A 23,407-nucleotide genomic window follows, 5' to 3' on the forward strand; every position below is an offset into this window, starting at 1 on the left:
TTTTCCAGCGCGCGGCTGTGAGTATCTGTGACCCCGGTTTGAACCTGTCCAGCAGTCAAGTGACTGGCACGCTTTCATTAATTCGAGCTTTACACTTTCAGTCTCTCTACACGCTCATTTCTCCAACGCCTCAGCTTCACGGCCTTATCTCGACGCGCTGTCAGCACTTCAGATTCGACCTTGTCAAAACAAGACGTCAGAGATCGTTCGGCCCAACCACCATCACCTCCATCACCTCCATCCTTTCTTTGCGCAACTTTCTCTTTTGTATCATTTCATCGCCTCGGCTTCGCTCGTTTACCCGACGCATGTCGCTCCCCAGCCTCATCTGTCGTCATCGCCACAACCCCGCGCCGGTTTTCGTGGTAAACGCTGAACATACAGTATGAAGGTCACATCCATGCATTGTGCGGAAGGCTTCGTGTCTAATAGCCGTCCAGTTCCTGCATGAATGACCTCACGGCGTGCAGCTGTTCGAGGAAATGCCAGAAAAGGTTTTTCAAACACCAACCCCCCCCCCCCCTTAAGAAATTTGGCGGTCAGCTTTGCAGCTGCATGGCGTGCTGTTTGTTGCGATTTTGACTTCTGGGTCTGACTCTCGACCTTTTGAAAGGAGCGTGTGTCCGTCCCCTCACCGGATCGTCGCGATGTTCCAGGGAAACCTCATGGCCGTCGGGGGACAAGAGGCAGCGACAAACCAGGCTCAGTTTTCAATGCGGGTTTTGTGTATTTTGAAATGACATTTTATTTAGCATGTCCTGATGTTTTGTTTGGTAGTTCAGAGTCGCCGCAGAACGGCTGACTGGGATTAATTCTCTCAAAACTGCCCAGGAGATTTGTTGTCTGTTTCTGTCACTGGAGCGGGGGTTCAAAATAAAGGTTTTAGCATTTGAGAGCAGCACAGCAATGTAAGAACGAGGGGAAAAAAAAAAAAAAGTCATTACCCAAAGTAGAGATTTGGAATCGCCTCCTAACCTTTAAACTGGTAATCCGCAATATCCTTTTATTTCGTCGACATCTGTGTTGCTTTTAAAAGAGGTATTTTCCTCAAAGAGCACCCTTTTGTTGTTGAGTCCCTCGCGGTCATGTTGTCTTTTTCTTTAATTATCCTGTGGATAACGTTTGCGCCCGAGTAAACCCTCTTTCTTTTGATTCCAAGCAAACTGCTCGATTTGCAGAAAGTCGACTCACAAGATTTGTCGTTCGTCATAAAATAATATAGATATTGCAGAAGACTAAACTGGTCCAGCATGTTGAGGTGCATCGAAACATGACTTCTTGCAATCAGATGAGGCTCTACTGCAAGATACAGAAAAAAGATTTAATAAAAGATAGCTCAGTCAAATTACAATAATATTACAAAATTCACAAATTACAATAATAAGAACTTTGAGCCAATAACGACTGCTTCTCCTTACAACATTGATGTACATTTATTTGGCATTCAATATCATACAGTCATTGACTCTTCAGTGTCACAACTGTTTTGTTTATATAAAAAAATAAAAAGGTCCCATGTTCTCTTTGAGTTCTCCACATCATCATTAATCCTTGCTGACATTTGTTCAAATGACACTCTTTGGACCAAAGTCTGTAGTCAATGTTCCTTTTGCTTCGCTCTTGTATTTGTGTTTGTTATAATCGTTTAAAGCTTTTCACACCCGGGATCCCTCTATCAGAGACAGAATTTCACAGATATCTTTTTGTAAACTGTTAAATGTAAAAGCCTGCTGCCTTGTGTTCCAAACAAGGTTAATCCAAATAGTCCATCAGTGGCTCTTTATTTTGTGTGATATGGCCACACACTCTTTCAGAAATGACCTTTTCTTTCCGACATCCACACAGCTTCATAATATCAGTCACTTGTGCCATAGTCTGTTTGGAGAAGCTCTTGCCTCTGGAACCCTAACCTTCATTCATCTTCTGTTCCTCCTTATTCAGTTCAGGGTCGCAGGGTGCTGGAGGTGACCCCAGCTAACAACATGAAGGCAGGGTCCACCCTGGACAGGTCACCAGTCCATTACAGAGCAAACGTACTCGCAGTCACACCTACAAGTGATTTAGAGTCACCAGTTAGCTTCAAATGCATGTTTATAGACTGTGGTAGGAAAAAAAAACACAAAACCGAGATAAAACTAGGGAGAATGGCCCCGCCCAGTCCTGGGCTCAAACTCACAATAATTCGCAATGAGCCGATCACTACAGACTTGGATAATGCAGAAATAAGAGACAGAGGGATTTACCATGTTCTTATTTGAATCTATTAAAAAAAAAAAAAAAAAAAAGGAAAGATGTTGTTTCGTACTCACACAAATCCTGTACTCGCTGTCCCAAGGGATTCACATGTGTTGGTCATTCATCCTCATTGTGAAAGCTGCACGCCTGCTGCCCTCTGTGGCTGACGTTAGACCGGCGACAGCACCGGCAGCCATAAGTTGCAGTTTTCCAGCTTAATGACTCCCTGAGTTGGACTGACATCTGATGAAGACAAAGCAGCTGGAGAGCCGAGTGAGTCCAGAAACTGCATGTTCACTGCACTGCGACTGCAGAGAGAACGTCAAGTTCAAGTTCGTTTATGGAATATGGAGCAAACAGATCAATTTGTAGGAGGTATAATTGTGTTTACAAATTTTTCCAAGCAAAAAAAAAAAAACTCTTTAAAATTTCTGACTCACCTTGACATTTCAGCTTGGTAAGAAGGAACTACTTCAGGTGTACAAATTGTAATTCCATCTTAGCCAGCGCAAACTTAAGAGTTCTTGAAGTGAAATCCCAACACCAACAGTGATCAAGCCAGTTTCACACTGTTTAACGATGTGTGGTTCATTTACTTATGGACTCATACCATACAAGTAAAAAATTAAACAGCGCTGTCCATCAGTCGCTTCCAGTTTCCCAAGTGGTCATCGGGTGTACTGCAACATCACATATTCTTTTGCTATTTGTTGACATTATTTATCTACGTTACTGTGGCTCAGGATTATCTGTCAATCGGTTGGATAAGTTTTTCTACATTATCGATAAAAATGCACCCTTCACACCGCACATATATACCGACAGTATTTACATTTCTGCATAAGAAGCCGGACTCTTTGACCTTTTTTTGAACAGCTCATTACCGTCCCAGCGAGCAGTTGCCTCGGTTATTCTGAGACGTGCACTTCCTCTCATCTCTGCTTGTTCCTCAGCTCTGCCTCTTCCTCCGCCATGTCTTTCATCCCTCACAGTCCACCCCTTTGTTTCTTACAAACAGCCAGCTGTCTCTTTCTCTTTGTCCCCGTCTGGCAGTGGTGGGCCGCTGCAGACTGCTGTAGGTGGTCAGGATTACTCCAGACGGCAGGAGGAAGGGAGAGGAGTGTCCGTCTGGAGCGACTCCCCCTCCTTTTGCTCTGTTAATGGACTGCATGCAGTTTGCAATGGCTTTGAAAGTCGGGATTGTTCGGTTAGAGAGAGGAGACTTGAAGTTTGCCCGTTTGAATCCCACTGGCATCGGGTGGGTCCCTGAGCAAGGCTCCGAACTGCCAACTGTTCAGGATGTGTCAGTAAATGCGTAAAGGGTAAAACTTGCCATATTGAAAATGCAGATCACAGGATTCATTGACGGTTTGATGAGGTGCTCTCGTAGAGAAAAGAATAAACGCAAACATAGCCAATTTAATAAATCAAGGTCTTTTGTTGGGTTTCAGTCTGTGTTGGCTGTATTTTATAAAAATATTTTCAATTAGGTTTTCAGTTAAGTACAATCTCTCCATCCGTGTATCATCTTTTACATGTGACATGGCTGGAGACACAGGGTATAAGGTCGGGTACACCCTGGACGGCTCACCAGTCCATCAGAAAAGCTGTGTGTGTGTGTGTGTGTGTGTGTGTGTGTGTGTGTGTGTGTGTGTGTGTGTGTGTGTGTGTGTGTGTGTGTGTGTGTGTGTGTGTGTGTGTGTGTGTGTGTGTGTGTGTGTGTGTGTGTGTGTGTGTGTGTGTGTGTGTGTGTGTGTGTGTGTGTGTGTGTGTGTGTGTGTGTGTGTGTGTGTGTGTGTGTGTGTGTGTGTGTGTGTGTGTGTGTGCGTGTCAGAGAGTAAGAGTGGGAGAATGAAGTGCTGTGTCCACTATCAACAGGGAAGTGGTGAATTACGGCATTGTGCTCTCATTACTGCTACTTTTGTGTGGAGGGTGGCAGCTGTTAATCTTGGCACACGGCTAGAGCTATTGGATTATCACACACACACACACACACACACACACACACACACACACACACACACACACACACACACACACACACACACACACACACACACACACACACACACACACACACTACATCGCCCTGATAAGCCAATAGCCTTTAAATTCATGAAGCAGCTACTGTTCCTCATTGTTTTGAATAGCTATCAGTTCCTGTCTCTCCCTTTGCCTCTCGTTTCAAGCTCCTCTTTTGCTGCGTTTTGAGATAGTGGCTCCTTTTTACGCTCCCACACAGAAAGCCCTTTCAGTTGGCCCACTCCATCATGGGGAGGATGAAATCTCTGTAACTCTACTGACCTCGCTGGGCCTCAGTTGGACTGGAAATGCTCGAGGCTTGGACGAAGTGTAGTGACATATGAAACCATTATTTTTCCCAGTTTAACCCTAATAATCTTTTTCTCTCCGTCTCTTTTCCAGTTGGGATGTCCTGAGTTAGTCCTCCGGTCCCAGGGATCAGTGTGCTGATGGGACCTGCTGCGCCGCCATGAGCTTACAAGATGGCGGCTGCAGCTATGCCGGCAGCGCCAATATGGCCACCATCAGTGGCACCATGCGGCGGCGGCTGGAGGACCAGGAGTTCAGCCTGCGGGTCTATCCAGGCTCCCTGGCCGAGGGTACCATCTACTGCCCCGTCAGCGCCCGCAAGAATACCACGGCGGCTGAAGCCATCGAGTGCCTCATCGATCGGTTGCGCCTGGAGCGCACCAAATGCTACGTGCTGGCCGAGGTGAAGGAGTTCGGCGGGGAGGAGTGGATCCTCAACCCCAGTGACTGCCCAGTCCAGCGCATGATGCTGTGGCCGAGAACGGCCCTGGAGAACCGCAGCGGCCTGGGCAGCGGAGAGGACTACCGCTTCCTCCTCCGAGAGAAGAACCTGGATGGATCTATTCACTATGGAGGCAGCCTGCAGATGTGGCTGCGAGTGACTGAGGAACGTCGGCACATGGTGGAACGGGGTTTCCTCCCCCAGCCTGCAGGGAGCGACCCGCCATCGGACCTGTGTGCTCTCCCAGAGCTTACGGAGCGCGCCATTTTGGAAAGCCTTCGGGCACGCTTTCGCCAGGAAAAGATCTACACTTACATTGGGAGTATTCTCATCGTGATTAACCCCTTCCAGTTCCTGCCCATCTACAACCCTAAATATGTCAAATTGTATGACAACCATGCGCTGGGGAAGCTGGAGCCTCACATTTATGCCGTGGCTGACGTGGCGTATCACGCCATGTTACAGCGGCGGAAGAACCAGTGCATCGTCATTTCTGGTGAGAGTGGGTCTGGGAAAACTCAAAGCACCAACTTCCTTATTCATCACCTGACGGCTCTTAGCCAGAAAGGGTTTGCCAGCGGGGTGGAGCAGATCATCCTGGGAGCAGGACCCGTGTTAGAGGTAAGGACCATTAACCAGAACTACTGTTAAGAGATACATTTAACACAAACACATTCCGAAGTTTGTACTTCTTGTTTGGCCGTTGCAGGAATCGTTGTCTGATGACTGAAAAAGGCAATTTTGCTTTGAGATGCTGTCACTTTTCTCATCATTAGCCCCCCAGTATGAAAGAGTGGAATGTTTTTGATAGTGGACTGCTTGGTGATACAAAGCGCCATCTTCAGGTAGTGTTCGCAGTTGGCAGGTGGATCTTATTAAGTAAACCCTTTTTGCCCTAATACCATGATTCCTTTGCTTCAGGCCAAATAAACAGACCAAGACTTGCTGTTTGATAGAATTGTGTCTTAGAAACAAACTTTCTGTCTTTTCAAAAACAATCGTGCCATCTTTCGAAACAACCATCTTTTTGTAGTTGCTCTTATTTTTAGGTGAATCTGACAATTTCTTGCTGCTTTTCTGAATGGCCAGTATAGCTTTAAAAGCTCCCTGTGAACCGTGAAAGTTATAGTTTTTATTTGTGAACGTGCTGGTCTTATTTGTCTTATCTTTACCTGATCTAAAAAAAAAGCAAATACAAAGTCCTTACTTGGGTAATTTCTTTTTTCTGGAAACTTTTGAACATAGACTAAACAACAACGAGGCCTTGTACATATTTAAAAGGCAGCGCTGGAAGAGTCTGACTTACATCCAATGTGATTAACCACATCACCGGTTTTTGGCTAATAGACATTCTTTCTGGAGTCAGGACAATGTTTGTTTGACTGAAAGTGTTTGTTTAGTTTTTTTTCTTTTTTAACGAGAAATGCAACCCCAGAATGTTGTTTACCAAACTATGCATGCTGGGATACCCTTTGTCCCCAAATGACTCCTTTCAATAGAAAAAGTTAAGTGGCTCATTGTCAGGCTTTCTTCATTGCCTGACTTGTTTAAACTCAGAAGCTTTTTTTTTTTTTTTTTGCCACACAGGAAACAGTTTCATAGATATTTCACATGATTATGCTGTTTTCTCATGAAGAACATATTATCAGTGCAGCTCTTTATCGATGGCAATCGACTAAAACCAAAGACTTTCAACTGCGGATATCTAGTATGTGTCACAGTTTTCCACACTTCAAAAATGCTATTTTCAGAGCTAAATGCACTTGTGAGGTGAATGTAGTGGGACATTTACCAGTTAAGAACTTTTAATTGTTTATAAAAATCTTCAAGAAAAGCTAAAACCTGGGAGGGTCTTCTGTCTTGAACATGTTGACACCAGCAAAATACAAACTGCTTCAAGGAGATGGTGGCTCCTTCCCATATTGTGTTTGGACTGCTTAAAGATCTTTGGTCTGTCCTGTGTCCATACTTTGACAGGAATGCACCAGCATCCGTTTGGAAATGGTTTTACAGAGTTTGGAAGGCAACATTCAGACTCCCATATGCCAACACAACATTTGGTGGAAAGTTTGTTCGATCTGGACTAAACCACTTAACTGTGAGGGCATCCTTGATCCACCGAATGATTGATGTTCATAAGCAAAGCTTTAGCTTTTTGATAGACCTTTAGACCACGGCATAATAGCATGGGACTATTAAATGCAATGCGTATCTTTGCAGCTCTGGAGTCTTTTTAGAGAAACTCTCGTGTATTTCTCTCCAGATTTCCAAGAGAAATTTCCTCTTAACTAATCTGGTATTGCTGCTTTCACTGATGCTCAATACACTTCATATGTTGTAAATTAGACACTCAGTTCGCAGAGCGGAAGTGACAAAAGCCTGATGAAATCCAAAGAGAAGTCAGCAGGTTATTTCTCTGCTGAGGAATGTCAGCTCATAAGACTGGGCATGAAATGGATTACAGAAATGTCCCTCTAAAGCTGGAATGTCTTAACAGGCTGGGGAAAAGAAACCCTATATTTAGCCGTAGCTTTACCACATATGACTCTTTACATGTATGTGTGTATGTGTATATATATATATATATATATATATATATATATATATATATATATATATATATATATATATATATATATATATATATATATATATATATATAATGTGACCTAGAAATGGTTTTTCTGCGGTGTCCAATCTCAGCATTGATGGAAAAGAAAATCTCGTCGAATGCCCCTAATCCACCCAGGATTATAAATCAATAGTGGATTATGGATTATGGAATTTCATTGGGAATTTCATGTTTTGGGGAAGGTCTGTTCAAGGGCAGTGCGTTCTCTGTGAGTCCCCTCCAGTTTGTTGATCTCTGGCAGCCATTTTGTTCCGCAGATCGCAGCATCCTGTCGGGACAGACGGGATGTCGTGTGTGTGTGTGTGTGTGTGTGTGTGTGTGTGTGTGTGTGTGTGTGTGTTGACACCATGTGTGTCCCATGTGGAGATCTGTCAGATAAACTGAGGCTGCTGTGCATTTGGGCGGCAGTACGGTTCGTCCTCTGGACCCCGTTGAACCCTTTTGCAGAGTCCAGTAAAGAAACGTGCTTTTTTTGCTCATGCTTCGCAGTTTCCATACACGGCCATACATCCTGCAAAACCTCTTGCACAATACGAAGACAAGGTGTGTATTACACGTGTCGCCAATGACTGGTATTTGCTCTGTTTTCCAACATAGCTGTGGTGGAACCTGACCGTCAGGCGGACACGGTAGCACTTCTCCTGCAGGCTGACTGAATACCTGCCTCGGCTGAACGGTCTCTGGGATAATAACACAGATAGAGGAACATTACAGTGCTCTCGGAGGAACTAGATCCTGTGTGTGTGGGAGCACGACTGTAATCACTTCCCCATCAATCACCTGTCTGTGGGTACATAGGTACATAGTTTAAAGTGAGGCGAGCAAAAAAAAATAAAAAATAGGTGAGGCAGTGCAACACGCAGTTTGTTTACGATTGGCTTTCTGTGGAAAGTTTACCATCTGATGACATATCTGTGTTGGAATAAAGTCTCAACGTGTATACACGCTTACGTCAGGATTTATTTTACTTGTTTACTTACTAAAGTCACTGTGGATGAGCAGGCGTGGATATTAAAGCCGTCCCAGTATCCGTAAAAAGGTCTGGAACAGGAATGAGAGCCGTTTTCAGGATGAGATATGGCCTTCTAGCAGGAGACGTATTGGTCGGGCTTTGGTTTGAGAACATTTGTGTCAGAGCCTGTAGACTCAGATAAGTCATTCTTTTTGGATTCACTTATGGAGCTTAGCGCCAACCGGATGAGTGGAGGGAGGGAGGGGCACCTGCAGACCACTGGAGGATATTATTCTTGAAACCCTGTTCTTTTTTACATGTCAGTGATTAGAAATGTTTTGCCTTCTACATTTGATGGGTGAATTAAGATCTGAATTAAACGGCACCATGCTGTGAGGATCAGTTCCTTCAATTGTCAGTCTGTGAAGATAAAACTAAAATGGAAAAGCTTTGAGTTTGTTCCTCCAACCGAAAAAACCCCCCCGAAATAGTGACTGCCTTCACAACTCTCCTCCTTCACTATTCATCCCTCCGTGTTGGATCCCCTCTCGGAGTGCAGCCAGCAGCCCGCTGACATTGTGTTAACATCAGATTCAAGGTCAACGGCATTGCAGGGCGAAAGCGGCTCGTCATCATTCATCGAGCCGGTAGAGGGCTCTCGATGGGATGCAGCAGTTCACACATTTGATGTATTCTCATGAAATAAGCCACTAAACTACATCTGAGAAACATCAAGCCATCTTCACCCTCAGTATAGCACCTATAGATACTTAGCAGGGTACCCTGGAGGTCATTTTAATCTCCTTGTGGGCAAATCTCTCCATTAAACTATCGTGTAACGCAGAATATCCTTCATATTGGAAAGAATTCCTAAAATATTCAATTACTGTTGGGTTTTGAATGTAATTTTCCCTGCTGGTGAGGATCTCTGGCCAGAGACATCTATTTATATGACTGTTTATCTTGAGTGTGGAGAACTGCAGGCAGTCTGCACTGTGTCCCCACACTCGCTCCTCCTTCTGGCTGCCCGATCGGCTTTTTACTCCGTCCGTAGATTGATCCCAGTGATTTTATTTAGAGGAGGCACCGATGTGTATTGGTTAGCAGCTGGGATGCTCCTGGTGACGGACTTCTCTGTTAATTAAATGTAAATTTAGGTTAACAGTAACACTCGTCTATTAAAAAAGGGGGATGAAAACGGTCCAAATTTAGCACAATTTATAGTCGAGTGTTGTAAATATGTTTCCACGAGTATTAGGGGCCGTTTGAAGGCTTTAATCACAAACCTCAATAACTGTCAGATTTTAAATGCTAAAGCTTTGCCTTTCACGTCCCGTCACAATGTTTCCAGGCTCAGTGTATCGATTTCCTGAAGCTTTTCCTTCAAATAAGTTATTTGTAAGCCAATCTTGTGGGGGTTATTGTGGTTTCATCTCAGATCGAGTGGGATAAGAGATTAAATGTCAAACTCGCTTTACCCCCGAATTCCAACGCCTGCGCCACGACAGGCGCTCTGAACCCCCCCCCCCATTCTAGTTTATGACTGTTAATCCACCTGGGAAGGCCGCGCTGCGTTTTACGTTCACTGAAGGACGATCACCCGCTACAAACATTTACTTCTTTGCGTTTTGTTGTTGTGTCCTCAGTTGTCATGGTGTGATCTCTTGCGAAATGCTGCAAATCCTTCGTGATCTTGCGAACCCGGCTCGGTCAGCAGCGCTCCGCAGCACGACGCTGTAGAAATGCAGCCAAGTAGGTTATGGCGGAGGCTGGAGCGCCTGGTGTGGTGCCGCCGTAACGCAGGCAGTGGAATCTGGGGGTTAGCATTGCTAGATACTGCCACTACCTTGAACAGTTGTTTTTTGAGGAAAGTTATTATAGAAATACTTGAGTTGACTGTAGTTTTGCATTAAATAGACTGGTTATACGACTTGACACAATCTACTTGCTTGTTAAGGTTTTTTGGTGACTCTGTGAGGAACTTGTCCAGGATGTACTCGAAGGTGTAGGTGAAGTTTTTTTTTAGAATCACAGACATTTTCCTCACTTTAAGTCCATTAACCATTCAAAAACTTGCATTAGTTACTTATAGAAGATGGATGGTCCCTATCCAGCCGTCGGAAATCCCTCGTCAGTGACTTAATGGTTTTTATTTTAAATGCGTGAACATTTGAACCAGTCAAAAGCCAAATTGTGTTTTCGCATAGTTGTGAAAGTTTCCAGTTCATGACAGCGGGCTGGTTGCTCGCCTGTGGGGTCCCACACGCCTCCGGGTGGAGGGACTGTACCCGACTTTGCTCTTCTCTCAAGGGAACATTGAAATGTGTGTGTGTGGGGCTTCAGGGAAACCTTCTCCATCCAGCAGCCGCAGCACACTTTGATGACTCACTGTGACCAGGCTCAAAGAGCTTTCCAGTGGTGACTCCTCTGCTCCCGATGGCTGCTTTCAGGTGACAGTGCATCTTCTGTGTGACTCCTCTCAGAAGTACAGCAGACAAACGGCGACAGTTTGCATCACACCGCTCTTGATTTGCTCCGGTCGCCCACCAGATTATACTTTGTCATGTTGAAGTCTTTAATAAATGCACCGCAGATGGCCTGACCACTGCAGTTGTGTGTAATTTGAGCGGCGCTCTGAGCCAGGCGACAGCGGAGATATGAGCGTGCAGCATGATAGCGCTGACGGGAAGGCAGCTGGCCGGCTGATGGGAAGGACTTGGCCTCTGTGGTCGCTTGTGTCTGCAAGTCTGGCTGTTAGTGTGCAGTCAGGTGAGCTCAGATTCTCTCTGCTTTGGAAGGAGGATTTGAGCTTTTCTCTTATGACTGCTGTAAACCGACACAATCAGACTTAAATGTGACTCAAACATGCACCAGTTTGTGTGTCTCTGAAGGGAGGACACGATACGTCTGGATGCTGCAGTTTCAGCCCATCACAACAGTTTTGAAATGTCTTTGGCCCTGAAGCTAAAACCTGATCATTCTCCATCCGACAGCAGTTATAGCAAAAGCTATAAAGATGTCATGAGCAGCAGCAGTGGACAACTTTCTAAGTTTACTTCAGGTAAACCCTGCATGTATTTAGATCAGCTGCCGCTGCCGCTGCTGTGGCGAATAAAAGAAAAACACAGACGCTGGACTGTGAATTCATTGATTCACCACAATGTGGAATCTTGTACGAGTTAATGCTCACCAGGCACCAAAACACTTTTAAAAACGGATTACTTGCCTGTCTTAATATAACATTTTCTGTGTGAATTTACTTTTTATATTGTGTTAAATTGGGGGGAGGGGGTCTGAACTATTTGAAAGCACCTGTGCACCACGGCCATAGTAAATACTTCTGCACATGCACAAGTAGATGGACAGTAACACTGGGTAGTTTTAAGTTTTATAGTTGAGTCACCCATAATAACAATCCAACTTGGTCTGTCAATATAAATGTCTGTTAGTGTTTATAACCTATTGTTCTCTGCGTGCATGTGTGCGGCATCATTACATAAACAACACCACAAGAGGCCTGACGTGAAAAATACATTGTTTTCAGCGTTTCTGCCATTTTAGTGGAAACAGACATCGTTTTCCAAACGTTGTCGTGTAAACACAGAACTTTTCTAAAAGGAAAACGCAAAAACAATGCATTTTCACTTGAAATGTTTTGCAAACAGGGCAGAAGAGAAACAAAATAGGTAAAATAATTATTTAATCCCTAATTTGAAAGAGCGTCTCAGATGTTCAGGGGGTTTGTTCGAGAGCCTAAATTGTAGTCCCTTCATCATTAAATAAGTGTGATATCCTAATTCCTAATCTGATTTGAGCGCCTTCTTTTCGCGCCGTCGTGCTTCTGAAGCCTCCGGCTGATGCTTCTCTGGGTTTTTATTTTTTATTTGCGGGTGAAAATGAAGTGATGTCTGACATCACGCTGGATCATCAGTAATGTGTCGACAGATTTCTAAAAGCTCGAGGGGATTCAGGTTAGGAGGAAAAGACCTGTTTACCTCATCTGTTTCTTTCATGTGAGCTGGACAGACTTCCACACAGACTCATAAATTCAAAGAGGAGAAAAAGAGGAGATGGTTGGTTTTTGCCAGAATATTTGTGTATTTGAGCAAAACAGCCATCATTTAGGGCTTGTCTCATTCAAACAGCTGCTGAACAACGTCCCTGCAGTTTCTGACCACGTCTCACCTCTCACCGTTGATGAAAGTGAATAAATGTGGATTTCCTGCATTGTTCCCTCTGACAACGTTAAATTTGCTCATTTGTGGCTGTTAGACAGACAGAGGCAGCTCACCTCGTCTTCAGACTCAGCTGAAGGTAAAGCCGGCTCCTGTGTGACAAGCATACATCCATACCTTAAATCCATCCTAGGGCTGGCTGAAGCTTTGAGCCTAACCCCAGCTGTGTGGCGCTGGGGGGTGGGCAGACAGACCCAGGGCTCCTGTGGGGCCGCGGGGGCCAGATTACAGCCCACCTTTTGTTCTGGTGGTGTGGCCAGCAGACCTGCCTGCCTGCCTGCCTGCCTGCTGCAGTAGTAACCAAACAGACCTCCCCCTCCCCTCCCTGTTCTCTCTCCACCAGATGGTTCTCATCCAGACCCCCCCCCCCCCCCCCCCCCCGCCCCTGCTCTTAGCCAGGCCCTCAGGGACAGGACCTGTCTCCTGTGGCTGATAGATGGATCCAGGTAGTGCCTTAACCCTGTGGATTTTGAAAATGTGGGTTCAAAGGAGTGTGTATCATTAGGTGTGAGTGTGAAAGCTGCCCAGCACTCCCATCCAGCAGCACAGGGGGCCGCGACTGGAGAAACTCTCTTTAAAGCTTTAAGTCCGATAGCGCTCGGCCATATGAACACAGTTAGTGTACAGTGAGGGTGAACCCGCTGAACCTGACAGGTCAAAAGAAAACTGTAACGCCTGCGACCGGGCTGAAGGCATCTGTGCACGTTAGCAGAGCTGTTTTTATTCCCACATGACTGAGGGCACTGCTGCTCTGTGTGTGTGTGTGTGTGAGTGAGTGTGTGTGAACGTGCTGTGTGTGGAGGGGAGCTGCCTGTCATAGCGTGTTAGCCGGCAACTCTCCCAGCGGCGAGGGAATAGGAGACGTTACCCCATGACTGAGTGTGTCCTTGGACTTTAAATCACAATGAAACATCTAAAAGCTCTCAACTATCAGGAGCCGCGTCTGCAGGGAGGAGAGGCTGGTGCACACTACCTCGGTGCACCATTCACCTTTTACCAATGCAACTCGAGCCTCCTGATTTAATATTGACCAAGCAGCACAGGTAGCAGTTGTGCAAGTTTTTTTAATGTTCAAAGAGCTTCTTATATCAATAAAAGTGTGAGTTTTAGTCTTGAAAGGAATTTGTTTGAAATGATCTACATCACAACAAAAAGTTAATCACACTTATTTCCTTGTCATCATGTCGTTGAAAGTTGATGCACCATCGTTTATTTTTAAAAACTGTAATTAGTACTAATTATATTGCTACTACTATAAACTGAAGTACAATAGCTAATTAACTAGCCCTATACTAATCATCTATGCAATACCAGTGTGTACCACTAGGTGGTGTGTTGGGTCATTTTAGCATAAAGTCTGTGCGGAGTGCAAAAGTTTTGCATTTATTTATTTGGGAAAAAATAATAATAATTAAACACACATAAAATTACCGCCCAAAAATGTGAGCTTGTTTGAAGTCGTCCTTTCCTTTCTACCGCCAAGGATAAATAGCAGAATCCAGTGTATTGATTGATAGAAGAAGAAACACCTTCTGATCACTTTGTTTGTAAAATGTCATATGTTGGATTGAGAAACAAAAAAACAAACCTAATCCCACCAACAAAATGTGATGAACTATCCGGTAGCTAATGATTTAGCCGCAGGCTCTTTTTTGTTTCATCAGTCAGCCAGTGGATATAATACGTATGATGGTATGGTCTCCTGCATGAGGTTTGAACTCTCTGAAAAAAACCCCCAACATAATACAACTGTAGTACATGGATCAGTAAACATGACCACATTTGATTTAAATCTCAATATATTACAAAAGACTGAGAAAACTGACATAGCTAATGTTTCAGTGCATTCATGCTCTCATAATTGTGAGCTCATCAGATGGAGTCCTTCTGCCTTACACGCTGTCTAACCAGGGGATCTTCTACTTAAGTGCATTAAGTCATTATCACATCATTGTCGCATATTGCATGTTCACCTGATGTCGTGCAGCCCCAGTTTGAAATCATCTGTTTCTTAAAGTATTAAGGATTATTGTCGTTTGAACCACTTTCTTTATTTGAATTGTTGACTTTCCGTCCAGTCTTCTGTAGCATCTAAATCCCTTCTGGAGCAACACAACAAGCCTGTTTCATTACATGAGGCTTAACAACAGTCGCTGTCTATTACTTGGCGGGATCCTGCGCTGGCCAGATACGGTGGGTGTGTGTTGGCTAATCACGCAGCCCACCTCGGGTCCTCCTTGTTCCTGTTAGCACTTCCATCCCCGTAATCCTCGTCCTCTGGGCAGCGAGCGCTCTTCGATGTGCTCCCGAACATCTGTTGGCTGGATTATCCCCCATCTCCTTCTCATTCCCTCTTTCTCTGGAGCATTCCTAACTTTCCTTTCTCAGGAAGCTCAGTGCGCCGTGCATTTATCCCCGCAGACAGCTGTACACAGTGTACTCGAATGCTCCGCTGCCGTATATTTGACCTCGGCTGGGTTCAGCGTGATATCCACCGCCAAGTATTCCGCTCCTTCCTACAGCCCGGGGAATGACTTTCTGCTTTTGGCTCATTTATTAATTTATTAATCTGACTTGTATTAATATCTTAAAATGACTAATACTTTAATGGCTCTGCCTTGTATTAAAAAGCCATCAGTGAGCACAGTTGTTAGGCATGCTGTTTTCATATTCACACTGTGAAGTATACACATTTCATTGAGTCAGTGGTTTCATATGGATAGATTATAAACAGAACTCCATCAGGATTGAAGTGCAACATGAAACAGTACATGAGTAAAAACTCGCCTATAATCCTCCTCTAAACTACTGGTAGGTAAGTTTGGATATCCTTGGGAGCTTTTGCAAATGAGCCAGTGTTGCATAACCCTGCATGGCAGATCACTAATAAAAACACAACTGGTACCCATGACACAGGGATTCGTACTTTACAGTAATGATTATCTGCAGAACCTTGGATTACAATGACGGTTTAGATTTTGTTGCTTTGAATTAGACCCGATTTGGTCAGCGGGTGGTCTGATCAGCCTGCAAATCTCATCCAAAAAGCCTAAAACTCACCAGGTATGAATGGTAATAACTCTGTAGTTACTGTATTACTAAAGATAATTCACTAATGGAGATTTATTTTCTATCGTGCTCACAATGATCTCTGTCTCGTACAGCTGTCGAGCCTTTAAACTCTTAGTCCTCCCTGCAAAAGTATATTTATATTGCATTCAATGGTTTTCAATTAGATTTACATTAGTAGCTCCATTATTAGTTTGGAAAAGTCCATAGTTTTGTTTCCAGACTATGCAACATTAAAAAGGCAGTCTTTGGATTGATTTCTTTGTTAATTGTCCTCCTGATGCTTTCAGGCAGCTTCTGTGAAAGAATCACTGGTTACAACGAGCGTCTTATAATGAAATAATTTCAGGCAGTACAAGAAGTGATTTGTCCTACTTCCTCTCCTCTGGACGCCACTCTCCAGATTTAGTCAAAAGCTCATGGAAATTGATCGTCTAACTGGGACTGATTCAATCTGAGCCTGCTTATGTGGTGTCACAGTAATCAGGCCCAGATGAGATTACAGACATGATGAGGGTTTAGTCTGACACGGGGCCATCTGAGCCCACGGAGGTGATCCAAGCAAACTCGATCTGGGTCGGGTGATTTTGTCCATTTGAAACCGTTAACAAGTCTGTCATCAATCAACCCAAATCCAATCAAACGCCACCCATCAAAAAGAGCAACGTCGACTGTTTGGTGTTCTTTTTCTCTTCTTCTAGATCTTGCTAGATTTGTTCCTCGAAAGTTTCCCCTGTTGCCCCCATCATTCTCTTGTGTTCCTCTCCGGCATGTTTTTCATTACCTTTTCTCTTTGTGTTCTGCGGGTTTGATGCAGCCTTTGAAAAGCTATTTTTAGTCGGTGCAGAAAACAAATTTAGCTTTTTGTTTGGGAGTTTCTGGAGAAGGTTTGCCGTGGCGTAATTGGTAGCTTTGGTACACAACGGCAGCAGCATGTGGCGTTGCTCAGAGAGCTAAACATCAGACGAGGACAGATCGCAGAGATGAGACTAAATGACGGTTTCTGAATGATTGTGGGTCACGTGTGAGAGTTTAAGTACAGCTCTGTGTTTTGTGCATTGAGTAGATGTGTGGCTTTGATGCTTGTCACTCTTGCTTGAACGAGCTGCTGGTTGTTGGTGACGGCCATAACCAGGGATGGGTTTTATTTTTTTGTGGTGGGACCCCCTGTTGTGGTGAACTGTGCCGCTCAAATCCTTCTTGTTTATACTCACTTCACTGCAGCAGTAATTACAACTCCCCACAACGCCCCCTGCATTTTTTTTTTTTTTTTTTTTAGTCCGACATTCTGTCTTTTAAAGCCTAAATCTGTGCAGCTCAACATTGGAAGTTGTTGCTATTCTTGTGCTGTTTTGGGCAATTTTACTGCATTTCAAATTGTCGATGAATCACTTGAGATTTGAAAGGTTAGTTACGGACGATTATCTATGAGTCTATTCCATATTCCATGTTCATGTGCTTGTTATTTAGTGTCTCGCATAAAATTCTCATTGCATTTTATCAGTAGATGGGGCCTCAATAATCAACAGTGAGAATCAAGGTATTGAATTTGAATTAAAAGGCATGTTTGAAAGCGTCATTGTGTTTTACAGTTAGTAAACATGTTTAATGCTCTTCTTCTTTTGGATTTGACAGCTGTTTGCATTCATAAAGTGGCATCTGCTGGTTCTACCTATCTACATTGCTTCCAACCGCTCTTGTCATCCCTGATGACGGTTTCCCTCTCTCTCTTATCAGTAGCTTTTTCATCCCCGATGACCATTTCCCTTCTTTTTCTTCACTTGGGTTCAACGGCAGTTGGCATCCGTGAATCTGCACTTCCGCCATCTGCTGGTTCCAGCTCGTCCATACCGTTCCCACTGCTCACAAAAAGAGAAGAAGAAAGAAAGAAAGAAATAAAGGAAGCGATCATGTTTAATGCTCATCCCTCGCTAATGCTTTTCAAGGTGTCGACCCTGACAAGCGAATGACATTGGTCTGTCAAACTACGTTTCTCTTCGAGAAAGTCTAGAACTCCTCAGAACACTCGTGTTGGGATTTTAAAAGGTCTTGAATTGTACTGCCATCCCTCTGTTTTTCGTGGCGTTACTCCTCTTCTGAAGGGTTTCGGTTCAGCCGCTGTGCGAGTTGAGAAGCAGTCACGTTGTCAGTTCGGCATGAAGTCATCATCAGCGGCCTGTGTCCAACCCACGCACGGCTCTGCGCCGGGCTTTGTTTGTGAGCCTGGATTGATTAAACAAAGTTTAACGCGGCGGTCCTAATCATGTCTTTGAATGCCCTCACAAAGTGCGGCTTTGCGCACCAAGACTCGTCTGTCAGGTTGCAACAGGTCCGCGTCGATGATACGCTCAAACAAAAGCCGGCGACTTCCCGATAACCAAACGTGGTGCAGTCACGTTTCGGTCTCGCCGCGGAGAGCAAAGCAGCCTGTTGTGGATACATGAATGAAGGATGGATGAATGGTGCAGATGTGCCATTCAGCGTGTCTTGCTCAGTGTGAGAGCAAATAAAAGGACCGGGAGTGGCCTTGAACGCGTTCCCAGACTGAGCCTGACAGAAATGCTTTGACTAAACACAACATAACTTTAGTTTCTTGACTCTGATGTTGTTAGTTATTTTCCCTCCAAGATTTAAATTATTTGAGCTGGCAATGAATTCATTTCAAGAAAATGATATTATAGTTATTCCGTCTGTCCGTCTTTTATAACACTTTATTCTGTTGAGGACAGCGGTGTGCTTGAGCCGGTCCCAGCTAACTATGGGCGAGGGCGCTCTCTGGACAGGTCAGTCCATCCATGCAACTATTGTGAATTGAACATTTGAGTACATTTTCTTTTCATATTTGAAATTCTGTCAGGTTGAATTTGTAGAGGGTGAATGCACAGTGCATATCAGCAGGATTTATTACAGACAATATATTGAGCTGACACCACTCTGGCAGAGTTGTGTGCAATTCCTAAATCCTCACTTATACCCATTAACTAGTGCTAAATCCTAACTCGGAGTCTACCTACTTATCGTGAATCTTTCATTTTTTTTGCATCTCAACTCCAAAAACAAGAACTGGATTGGCCTGCGACACTGGGAACACAGTGTATCTTGACATTTTGTCTCGGTTCTTCTCTGGAAGAAACGTGTGAGGATGTTTTATAAAACTGCCACCTACTGACTGGAAGACGAAGATGAGGCAAAAAGGAGTACTGTGAAGTATACGGCAAAAAATGCTGTTGTAACTTTGTAAACACGTCAATGTTGTGCCATTGTTCTGCATGCACAGTTCCTTTCCCTTCCAAGCAGCTCGTGGTTCACTGTACTGCACTATATTGTGATTATCACACTGTACTGTGACACGTCAGCTTCTTGCCAATGCACAGCCCTGTTTGTCATATCTGCTCGTTGGGTTTGTACGTATTCCCTCTTGATCTATATCTTGTTCTCCGCTGGTGCGCTGACCTGATTTCCCCCATGGGTATCATTAAAGTTTCATTGAATCTAATAGACCATAGCTGACTGATGCTACCGCTGCTATAAACCGTGATAATATAGGAGAGTGTTCACGGTGCAGCTGCGGGTTCTCAGTTTGAAAGAAAACAGACCTAATCCACTTAGAAAAGTAGCAGTCATTCAAATATGTGTTTAATTGACTCGTAACGGAATTTTTAATCACAGTTCAGGCGGGTTGAAAGTTTTCAGTCATCTGTTTAGACGACTTGTATGATTTCAATTAATTTCAAACTGCTTTTATTATGGCAGCAGGTTGAATTGCATCATCATTCATATCATGTTTGGACTTTCCCCCGTTTGAAAGCTTCATTGTGCCTCCTCATTTGTTTAGACTTAAGTGAATTACAAAGGAATCCCTAGTTCATGTAGCATTGAGCCAGTTTTGCAACAGTGGAGAGGTTTTGCAGTTTGAGGCCGAGGTCATTGTGTTTTTAGCTTCGCCATCTGGATCCATCCGTCTTTTCAAATCTCATTCTTGTTAATACAAAATCTTTGAAGGGTCTCTAGGGGATTTCTCCTTTTGTGTCACATGTGTTCACTCATCAGATTGGATTTTGGTGAAAGAACGTCAAAGGTCAGTGTCTCTTTACCATCACACTGGTCCCGTTTTTGTCAATGAAATATCTGAAGTGAGAATGTTCTTTTGTTGTTAATACATTTTGAAGGAAACATCTCGAATTTGGTTTAAGAATGAACTTGTTGAATTGTCGCTACTCACATAATAGGCCGTCCCGCAAGACCGAGATACTTTTGATTCAGTTGATCTAACTTTTTCCCCAGCCTATTTTCCACATTGTATTGATTTGTTTTCCTTCCAGGGCGTACGCCTAATACCTTTTTCTGAACACATCAACAGTTTCCACCAAATGCAAAGTGAGATTTTGCTTGTTTGCGGCAGTAAACAACCACACAATTGTACCTAATTCTAGTTTAAACCTTGAACTGTGCGCATGCCTGCTCTCTTCATGTGATTATAGGCACCACATAAGTAAAAACTTCAGACATAACATGTTTTAAAGAGGTGTTTCTGCAGCAAACAAGCTGTTTTGCAGTTTGCAGCTGTGCTTTTGGCCTTTTTGAAATGTAGCTTGGGTGGGCTTAGCTCGGTCCGGGTCCGTATGTGGGCTTGGACTGCTTTGCAGTTGCTCACAATTATAACTGTGTAATAACTAGCTTTGACCTTCTCTTCGCTCCCACTAGTGAGTTGGTTTTAAATTGATCCGCTCCAGTTATATTGTCCTTTTGGTCAAATTGCTCCCGTGATCAGTGAGAATGATTTGGAGGAACATCAGCTGAAGGTTTGCTGCCCTGATTCCTCATTTTTATCTGACCTAATTATTATTATTAGGACCTGTTCAATGGCCCGACATAACACCAAAGATTGTGAGCTTGCCGGGAAGTGATAGGATTGTATTGGTGTAGTTGTTCCGAGATCTCTCATAAAACCTGCATGCACAGGTGTACAGCGAATGTGTCCTGGTTCGGCTGTATCACTGCGGCTGTTCGCCATGTGCCGTCTCCCTGATGCCGCGGCCCTGCAGAGAGGAGATGAAAGCATTGCGCTGCAGCACCCTGCCTCCCTGCCTTCATCTCCTCCACCATCCCACCCACCCTACACTCCAGCACCAGCGGCACATGGGGGGTATAGAGGGGAGATAAAAAGGAAAAAGGGGGGAGGATAACGCAGGAAAAGTGGAGGCAAAAGAAGAGAGGGGGGGAGGGAGATGTGAGGAATCCTCGCTTGAATAATAGAGAGAGAGAGAGTCAGTTTGAAGCGAGTGAGTCTCCCAAGTGCCCCAGTTTCAGCAGTTTAGTGAAATTGAGAAGAGGAAGTAATGCTGATAGGCTTTACTCCTACTGAAGGCCGTCCTCGCGTTCCTCTGAAGGAAAAGAGGCACTGCATGGAGGAGGTAAACCAATCCTCCGACCTCATCCATGTGTTCCTCACCCCCCCCCAGGAGCTCATTCAGCTTGTAAACAAACGGCATGAAGAAATGTGTCTGAGAGCCTTTGGAGGTTCGACTTCCGGAAAATCCTTTTAAATGTGTTTAATAGGCCAGACCTGCTGCTGTCTGCGGCATTCATTGCTTCCTCCCAGCGAACTCAGACCTGCCTCATTGTAACGGAGACGGCGATGAGAGAAAATACATGAAGAGGATTGACGAGGACGGAGAAAAAATATTAATGCGTGTACAAAAATGAATTGATTTTATGTTTGGTGGGCCTCACTGTGATCTGACCATCTGCGAATGACATGAATTAATCTGTAAGTGTCCAGGGTTATAATTAGGACGTAAACTCACAACCATAGTTGCTTGACACAAGATGAACCTTTGGTTAATCAAACTCGGGTCATCTAAACCTCATCTTTCACCTCTCTGTCTTGTCAATCCAATTATTTCAGGCAGATTTGAGGACATAATTCATTTCTCTCCATCCAGTATGGACAAAATATTTTCAAACCTTTTACTGTCTTGGAAAAATGTAGAAAATACTTTAAAATGTAGCTTCCTGGATGAAATGTACATTCTCTGGCCAGTTTCCTTGCTGTCATGACTCTGACTGCTGACCACACTAGTTGTTGTGGCGGGATGTTTTTACAAATAACAAATAAGACTTTGAGCAGTTTGTTTTAGTGGTTCGCACTCTGATCTTACAGTGAAACAACCTCTAATCCAGGAACTTTCTCTTTGTGATGACATGTTTCCCCTGCTTTCTTCTGGATTTTCTCTAGGTGCTCTGGCCTGTACTTATCTAGCTCATCAAAGACATGCATGTGACGGTGAACTGGTGACTTTAAATTAGTCATTGCCATGAACCAACCAAGCAACTAACTTTAGGCTTTTCATGCAGTGAAATGTTAAAACCCACCCACCCCTCACAGCCCACCACGCTGTCCCACTCCACCCATTGAAATGAAATGATACGGCTGAAAACCAGAGATGCATCGAATCAATGTGTGCTTGGGTCATTGATCGTCTCCGTTTGCTCTGTCCATCCTGTCCCTTGCTCAATGATTATGGTTAGGTTGGTAACCAGCCTCCCACAATCCCAATTTAAAGCAGGTGTAATAGGATTGTGCACAGTTTAAACTATTTACTCTGGTGTGTTAGGGCGCGTTCACATTCCCCTATTTGATCCGGATCGGAGTTCTCTTCAGGGAAAAAACACGCCTGCAAACTCTGAACCAGAGCTAACAAGCGATCTCTGGTCCCCTTCAAATGCGCGGCCTCAGTTCTTTTACAAACAATCTTTCTAGCGGGCGGGGGGAGAGGATGTGACATAGTATGCAATGCATTCTGGGTAGTAAACAAACAAAGCTAACTGCGTGAATCAGAAAAATCAGACGTAGAAATAAGCCACGAGCTAACTAGCCTAGCCACTGCGGGCGAAAGCGGCGGGACTTCCGGTTTGTAATTGAAGTTGATGTCCTCCCAATGACAGTTCAGTCCTTTTGATGAAATTTTTGCTTTTTTTTTTTTTTTTCTCGTCCACGCACTGATTCAGACGTCCTCTTGTCACATTAACTGTCCCCACATCCATGAAAAGCAGCGATGCCTTCATCTACTGCATCTTATCACGTTCACGCTTGTTTACTGTGTCGATAAACAGACGTGATGCCGCTATTGCTGCATCATAATCATAGCTTGTGCCTCTGCAGCCGGTGAATGTCGCAGGCTCTTTGTGGTTTTTCAGAGGTTTTGGAGCTTTTTACTGAAAATGCGTTGGTGTAATCGCGTCTTTACTTTGTGTGGAGTATGGCGATTATGTGCCTGTTATGTTCAATTTGCCGCTGTGCGTTTTTCGGCCTCACCAGCTGCTCAGTGATGTTAAAAATAGAGACTGCGGCTCCTGCTTTTGATTGAAGCGTCGTCCTGAAGAAGACGACAGGAGGAGTTACGAGAGGAGTGAAGCACGGACGTAACGCTTGATATCAGTGGCGATAGATAGGGAGCAGTAAATGTGCCCAAAATAAGCAAAGCAGAACATAAATTGAGAAAATATTG

General features: G+C 44.2%; 1 protein-coding gene across 9 annotated transcripts in view; it reads left to right on the forward strand.

Moving 5' to 3' along the window:
• The window catches only part of LOC308116890 (unconventional myosin-IXAa-like), a 155,495-nt gene that overhangs the window by 36,128 nt on the left and 95,960 nt on the right, over positions 1–23,407 (forward strand). For all 9 annotated transcript variants that reach the window (XR_013935798.1, XM_080475360.1, XM_080475366.1 and 6 more), the window contains exon 2: positions 4,660–5,629. Coding sequence is in view for 8 of the 9 variants with exons in the window: in XM_080475360.1 (XP_080331486.1) it covers positions 4,727–5,629 (903 nt within the window). In the remaining variant the exon portion in view is untranslated. The remainder of the gene's footprint in view (positions 1–4,659; positions 5,630–23,407) is intronic.

The sequence above is a fragment of the Lipophrys pholis genome (genome assembly GCF_963383615.2).
Source record: "Lipophrys pholis genome assembly, chromosome: 11".
Lineage (NCBI taxonomy): Eukaryota > Metazoa > Chordata > Actinopteri > Blenniiformes > Blenniidae > Lipophrys > Lipophrys pholis.